This window comes from Cryptomeria japonica, chromosome 7 (genome assembly GCF_030272615.1).
Source record: "Cryptomeria japonica chromosome 7, Sugi_1.0, whole genome shotgun sequence".
NCBI lineage: Eukaryota > Viridiplantae > Streptophyta > Pinopsida > Cupressales > Cupressaceae > Cryptomeria > Cryptomeria japonica.
Window position 1 is genome coordinate 185523442 of NC_081411.1, and position 8007 is coordinate 185531448.

At 33.9% G+C, this 8007-nt stretch overlaps 1 protein-coding gene across 1 annotated transcript in view; it reads right to left on the reverse strand.

Annotated features, from left to right (window-relative positions):
- Positions 1-1737: 1737 nt before the first annotated feature.
- Positions 1738-8007, reverse strand: part of LOC131855909 (uncharacterized) — a 7583-nt gene continuing 1313 nt past the window's right edge. The window contains exons 2-7 of the mRNA XM_059208401.1: positions 6591-6659; positions 5496-6517; positions 5119-5385; positions 3720-4823; positions 2750-3337; positions 1738-2638 (exon numbers count right to left, since the gene is read on the reverse strand). Coding sequence (XP_059064384.1) covers positions 1988-2638; positions 2750-3337; positions 3720-4823; positions 5119-5385; positions 5496-6517; positions 6591-6659 — 3701 coding nt within the window. The 3' untranslated portion in view covers positions 1738-1987. The remainder of the gene's footprint in view (positions 2639-2749; positions 3338-3719; positions 4824-5118; positions 5386-5495; positions 6518-6590; positions 6660-8007) is intronic.

An 8007-nucleotide genomic window follows, 5' to 3' on the forward strand; every position in this document is an offset into this window, starting at 1 on the left:
TTGCATAATGTTTTTTATCCCTAAGTTACACTTAGGGGTGTTGGTGTGAATGTGGTTATATGTTAACTAGTTCATAGTTAGAACCTATTCAAATGTTAAGTTTACTTAGGACCTACCTAGATTGCATTTAAGTTAGGTGTCCTAAATTTTCTTTTTGTAACTTTTCATTTAATAATGTTCATAGGATCATGTTAGTTATCCTAGGTGGCATTCTAGAAGATACGAGTCATGTCTCATTAATTAATATTTTCTTTAGGCATTAATCATTATGTATCATGCATTTAATATTCATATCAAGGGTAGTTATCATCCTAGAAGTCATCACTTTACCTATATAAACAAGGTTCATTTGTACTTTTGTAATATATCAATTTAACCAATCAATCAAATATATTTAAGTAAACCAAATAAGATATATTTAAGAAAACTAAATATGTGGCCAACAATACCTTATAGGGTAAAAGTATTTTCCCTTCAATGGGTTGTTGATTTGTCATGGCAATTTTTTTTTGTTGTTGCCTTTAGCACCAGCCATCACGTATCATTATATGATCCCAAAGATGTCAATCAGAATACATGGTAAGAAAGAAGAAGTTGTTCTAATGTAGGGTGAATGGTATGTTTCCACAGAGACATATAAGGTGAAAATGAACATTCTCATGAATTAAAGGAGGAAAAAGTAATGCATGATACTATATGTCGATGAAGAAACAAAGATCATGGTAAAGAAATTATATTTGCCTAATGCCTTCCTTCAATTAAATGTATTCATTTTTATTCACCTCAAATTTTCTTATTTTTTGAGTAAATTTTTTTGTATATCATTGTTATTTAAGGAACAAAACACTTTAGTTTGGTGACTTAAAATAAATATAAATTTGTGCAATAATTCTAGGAGCATTCAAATGCCCTAAATCTATTTTATTCAATGTGTTAGATCATCTTTCTTGGGTTTACCTACATGAAAATGTCCCTTTGAAATACAACAATTGTCTTTCAAAGGTATGTTAAATATTGTTATAATTAGATAATAGAAAAGGAAGATGAAATATAGGAAAATAAAGTGAATTAAGAAGAATAAGTCTGTAAACTTCCAAATCATTAATGTAGGTGTGAATTTGACCTTGATCTATAGACCCAAGACTTCAAATCACATACATAATTTTGAAGTGTCGAGATGAGACATTGATAGATATTACACTTTTCTCGATACAAGTCAAGTAAAGTGCAATGCTATGTCAAACTTAATTTATTATTTAGTCCAAAATTAAAAGCTAAACATCTTTATTTATTACATTTACTTTTCATATTTTAACATTTACTATTTCATATTTATTATAACATGCTTTTGTTTGACTCAAAGCTTGTGAGTTCCCTCTCTTCCACTTGATGACTACTATAATAAAAAGTTCGAACCTTAACCCGATTTATCTAATTAGAACATTTATTATTTCACTACCATTAATCCATAAAATACTTTATTGAATAATTTGAACATAACAAACTTAAAACATAAAATAAATATTAAATATATATGTTAAGCTCTTCAACATAATAGGACAATATAACATCGTGAACACAAGGTTCACGAGAAAACTAAAAGAACAAGGGATGAATAAATAAAGTGGAAACTCATAAAGAAATTTGCAGCACCTTCGAATTATATATTCCGTTTAAACTAAAGAGCATCAAATTGAAAACACCTCAATGATACCAACAAGTACGAGCCAAAAAGAATGAAATAAAAGGCATATTCAATTTTATACACATTTTCAAAAGTGGACTTTATTTGGACCACTATCTAGGATGTGTTTACTATTTGATTAGTTGTAAATCAACAAAACATCACAAAATATATTTGCATTATAAGAAACCTCATCATTATAATCTTTTTAAGAAAGATCATTTATCTAGAGAATGCATAACTAACTAGAGAGGTTGTTCATTTTTAATGTAAAAGGTAATATGTTTTCTATGTTGTGCAAGCTTATGTGGACTTTGATTTTTCCTTTTCCTCTCTGCTATTTTTCTTATCCCATTCCTCCATAAATTTGAATAGCACATTTGTTGTCTCTGTCACCCTCATGTTTGTTATCTCTCTTTCCATCTTCGCCATCATCATTTCCCTTCCTTGCACTGCCTTTGTCACCCACTTCTTACATATTTCTCTCTCTTTGTCGTCTGTGTTTGGAATAAGATTTTCCGAATGGAGCTTTCCCTTCGGAGGCACACCAATGAGCAATGGCAATTTATAGAAGCAAGGATGCCTTCGGAAATAAAGCATTGCTAAGGGATTGATGGACCAAGGATCTGCAATCGATGGCCACTTGAGTTTCTTAATCCCGTCTAAATGACTAGCTCGTGTGCCTCTACCATGTATTATTATTGGAATCCATACCACCTCAAAGTCGATACGACTTTTGATAGGTTTGTCCTCCTTTTTCTTGTGCTTGTCATACACTTCACTGAAAGTCATCGGTTCTCCCTTAAGGTCGATACAGTTTTCAATTTCTTTGTCCTCCAACATTTTCTTGAGCTTGTCATAAACCTCATTGAAAGCCTTGGATTCTACTTCAATGTTGTGAGGCCATGACAGTAAGAGAAAAACGAATTTCCCCTCAAGGTCTTTGATTTCCACCTGCCAAACAAATTTCACGAATACGATTCCTTATATAACAGTTATATTGTGAAAATTCTAATTAGTGAACTAATGTTCAGAACGTACGTATTGAGCTGAAAACATTAATACCTGAGCCGTGCTAGTGATCAGGAAGTTAATTTCCTTTGTGAGCAACAAAGCTTGAAGCAATTTTGTATTGGACTTCTCATTATCCTTGGTATTACCCTCAGAAAGTTCCTTCAAATGGAGGTACTGTGTTTCTGGGACATCCCTGGTCATGGCCTTTAAACTGTCTTTTGTTATGCTTGTCAAGTCTGAAAAGGATTTCAATTCTCCATTGCCCTTAACTTCACTAGAGATCATAACATGATCGAAAGACTGATCCATGCCCAAAAGCTTTTCAAAGAACACTTCAGCTTCATAGTTATCACCACTGCAAAAACGATACTTTCCGACCAGTTCCGTTGCCAGTGAACTACAAAATTTGCCAATATAAATTACCTGCATGCTATTGGATGTTGCTTGGAGATCAGCTAGTATTCTGATCAGCGCTTGCCGGTCTTCCTCCTGATAATTCTTGTCAAATATAATAACTACAGTACTCCCTACCTCAAGATCAGATGGATAGAAAACTCCTCCACTGACATCCATAAAATGCCATTTGTTGTTGAAGAAATCCAAGGTTCCCCGCTCTATCTCCTTGTCAATCCGCAACTTCTGCAGCATGACAGAGGTCAACATTATTTTACAGTTAATGCTCATATGTTTCTAGAAACATATTTTTGCTGTTATTAGTGGATGCATAATATAAGTTTCAAATTTCAATGTTCACCTGATACGTAGAAAGAACTTGGAAGAATAGCGATAGAAAGGAAATCATATAATGATTATATTATATAATGTCATGTACCATTCGTTCGAACTATCTAAATTTACAAATCCATGTTAAAAGTAGTTTTAAATATGGTTTTTATGCTCGAGCAATACCAGCTATGTACATCTACCCTAATTAAAGAGGTCTTATATCAGTCCGAGCATAAAAAGTTAAGTTTACGGTATAAGAGCAGAAGCAAGCAAATGTTTTTGACAAAAAGCTTACGTGAGACGTAGAAGGAGGTAAAGAAAAAGGCACGATACGAGGCCCTCCTGTTGAAGCTGTGAAGTGAAAAACTTTGTTCTCAATCTTCATTTGATTCCATGTATTCTGCAGATTTGGGCTGTCATAAATGTCCACGAATGTCAGGCTCTGTATATTACTAAGACTTCTTAACCAGTTTCCTTTCAGTACTTTACAGTTCAAAATAATCAATTCTTTTAACGCTGGGAGCCGGCTCAGTCGAATAGATGCCTCATCCAATTTGTCACATGAACTCAGATTTAACTTTTCTAGATGCTGGAGTTTGTGCATTTGCTTTGGCAGGCCTAGAAGGCTTCTACAACCGCTCAAGTTAAGGCTTTTTAGAACAGACAGTTCCATGAAAATATTATCTGGTAGCGAGATCAGGCCGATGCAATCCATTAAAATAAGCTCTTCCACATGAGTTTTGATGTGCCTGATGAATCCTTCTGGTATTTCTGCTATTGTGGAGCACCAACTCAAGGACACAGTCTTCTGCATCAAAGGGTTTTGTCCTACATTTTTTGGAAGATCTTTTAGTCGCTTGCATGACTCAACATTAAGCTTCTCAAGAGCTAATCCTTGGTACTCTTCAGGCAGCTCCAACAAATGAGTACACGATCTTAAATTCAACACCCGCAATGTGGAAAGTTCAGAAAAGCGCTTAGGAAGCTTTTCAATGCTCCTGCAATATGACAAATCAATTTCATTCACGCAGGTCAGCAAATTCATACTATCGGGAAGATGTTTTAGCCTCCTGCAGAAGGACAAGTTAACTTTCTCCAGGTTGCTTATCCATCCAAAATTCGATGGCAACTCTGTCAGTTCTTCACAGTGGCTTAGATCCAATCTCTTCAAACATTTGAGATTTCCAAAACTTTTAGGCAAATTTAGTAATTTGCTACACTTCCTTATAACTATTTTCTCCACAGCATGCAATTCGGCAGAGCTCAGTGATAGATTTTCCATATCATTGCCTTCTAGATTCAACTCTATAAGCTTGCATTCTTTGGGAAGATTATTTAAATCACTGTAATGCTCCAAATTTAATGCCGTTGACTTCACCATCCTGAGAGTTGTTGGAACCTGAAAAGAGAAAAATGAGTTGATCCAAAATATGGATGAGAAAACACTTTATTTTGGTTTTAAACAGTATATTCTAATTTGTTCAAACGGTATAAACAACAGACGTATCATGTCTACTGTTCAATCACATTATCATTTACTCTCAAAGATTAGTGAAAACTGCTCAGAAATATTAATGATAGAAGACACCCACAAAAGTTTTGACAAGCTATTACGAGTTTAAAATGAAGCTTAATATTCCAATTTGAGAATCCTAATATTCTTTCTAAACAAAGGAAGTAAAAGAGACACTTACATTTTTTGTGGTCTCCCCCATGTAGTTGTTGGAATTGTTATCCAAATAGGTTAGGTGCTCCATGTGAGCGATATCGAAGGGCAGTTGTTGAATTCTTCCAGCTTGAAAATATCGAAGATGCTTGAAATTTCTTTTACATTCACCATCCACAATTGTACAGTCTCCTAAACCAAGAACTCTTAGATTCGGCATGTCATCCAGCTGTTGTGCAGAAATAGGGAATGGGAACTTGTTTTCTAAAAGCCAGATTCCTTTTATTGCGTGAAGCTTCGGAAACAAACAAGATCACGTGGGAAATCATTTCTTAAAAAATATTAAAACCTTACATGGACTCATGGCTTTTGAATAGAATGAATTTAAGAATACTCAATATCTACCTTATTTTTTGCCAGCAAAGCATGGAGCTCAGCGGCAGTAGTTGTTCGAACTCCTTTTGCAAGAGAGAGACAGTACGGCATGACTGTAGCAGGGACAACTACTTTAGTTGATTCTCTTTTCACTAGCTCCAACTCTTTCAACTTTTCCAGTACATCGATTTCAAATATGCAGGCCACATGATCCCACTCCCTGTTATTGAAAAATGAACAAATGTCCAGAAGTGCATCTTGGGTGGTTATAGACTGACGGAGGAATTTTCCTTCGCACCCCAAGTACTCACTCAGTACTTCGAAACTAGGCTTCTCTGTTTCAATCCATTCTAACAATCTGCTAAATGCTTCCTCGTCTTTGTAATACTTAACCAAATGGTCCCGAACAATTTTCATTTGAAGCTTATAGCCCTTACAAATCTTTATAATGTTCCATACAAGAGGTTTGTTAATGTTACTCAACGAAAGCTTTTTCTTGAAGAATTCCAAAGCTTGCTTGTAACCCAAACCTTTCATAGCATACAGATGTCTTTTAAAATTGGTGCCCTCCGTAGCAGATATTACATCCTTCTCGCGAGTCGTAACCAGAAGTCTGATGCGATTCAGTCCGTAGTTCCTCTTTGGCAAAAGTTTACCAAGGATTTCAGCACTGGGGATATTTTCAATGTACATGAATACATTCTCGATAGCATGTTTTTCATCTAAGACATTAAAAGCCTTATGCAGCTGCTTCTTCCAATCTCCATCGTTTTCAATGTCTGGTGAAATATATTTTAATCCCAGATTCTGTAAAATTTGCGATCGCAGACCAGGAACAATGTCTGTATTTGATATGGAGCCTTCTTTCGCACTGTCCATCCCAGATATTTCTATTTTCAATTGCTTCCATTTCTTGTTTTTGAGCTCATTTTCAAGCATCGAATACACTTTATCTCCAGCTTTCGACTTGCCTGTGCTCCGATCACCGCATATAAAAACTGCTACTGCTGCCTCGTCCTCCTCCAATTCCAGCAATTTTTTAATGCTGCTGACTGAACAAAATCACAAGATACATGTAAACATATCCTATAATAAGAGCATTCAACATAACGTTCGGGTCTATACCTGGGTCATTGTCGTCCTGATCTCCATCGTACTCTCTTTGTGGAGCACGAAGACCTTTATGTTGAAAAACTGTACAAAACCAAATATAATTATCATTAGCTCCATCTCTATAAAACTAATAGTAGATAGTTGTAAACTTCTGTTCCTTACAAAATAGTGTTGACTAAATAAAACAAAATTATTTTAAAAAGCTATGTTAATAGATTATTATTAATTTTTGAAAATATATTTTGTACAAAATTACAAAAAATAGTTTATAAGGAAAAATGTTTGATTATTATAATCTATATGCTCTTCAATAATACTATTAGATCTAATATTATGTTCAAGTTTTCAGAATCAACATTTGAATTGCATTCTATGATCAATGGTGTAGAAGTAGAGAGTAAGAGGAGAGAATAGTATATTGTAGACTAAGACCATCTAAAAAGAGAAGGGAAAGGATACACATAGACTAAGGTACTTGAGAAAAAAGTTGGTAAATGATAAATACAATGCTTAAAATCATAGGAAAAATTAATGTGCATGTGCGCATGCTTGGCACAAACTAATAAGGGAAAAGTGTACTTGTGGTGTTTAGCAAGGATCAAACCCAAACTAGGTCAATAATCTTACAAGCCATTGTGCCTTTGTTGAGCCATTGTGCTTATGGGTTATCCCCTCATAAGTGGTCTCTCTAAGCTTAGAGCAGGCTAAAGTTTAAATTTACCAAAGCAACATATGTTGATATCATCCACATGATTTTATCACCAACTGAATTTGCATTGAAAGGAGTTGACAAAATATTCTTTAAAAATGTTCCATGTACATGTTAGCCAAAACTAAGGAGAGGTGCAAAAAAATTCTAAATCAATTATTTAATTCATATGTTTCATTATGGTATCCATTTGTGTGAGTGGTTACTAATAAAAAAATTGCAAGTATGATGTTCCAGGGCCACACATCTTATTATTGCTCTTGAATAAATTCCTAGGAAAACAATTATTCATTTCAACAATTTTTCTATTGTGTCGAAGTGTTGCTTCATATGTTCAATTCTTATTAGTTGTGACTTAATAAGGCTCTAGAAAAAAATGTATGCTTTAAAAAACACAGATAAGACACGCGTGTTTATATTTTTTAATGTGTCAATTTGATTTTTATATTTTATCCCTAATTATCTAATCTTTTTCAACCCATTTATATCATTAGACCTATATAAGACTTGAATACGTATTTCATAATTTTGGTTTTTTAGATGTTAGCAATTATGAATCAATAGATAATGGACGTGTCCTGATTATGTTGGTTCATGGATAAATTTCCAAACAAAACCTTTTTACATTATCTTTTGTCATTCTACAAATGCCATTTTTTAAAAATTAATCAATTTATGTTATTCAAAATAACTTCATCAAAGAGACTAGTATAACACAAT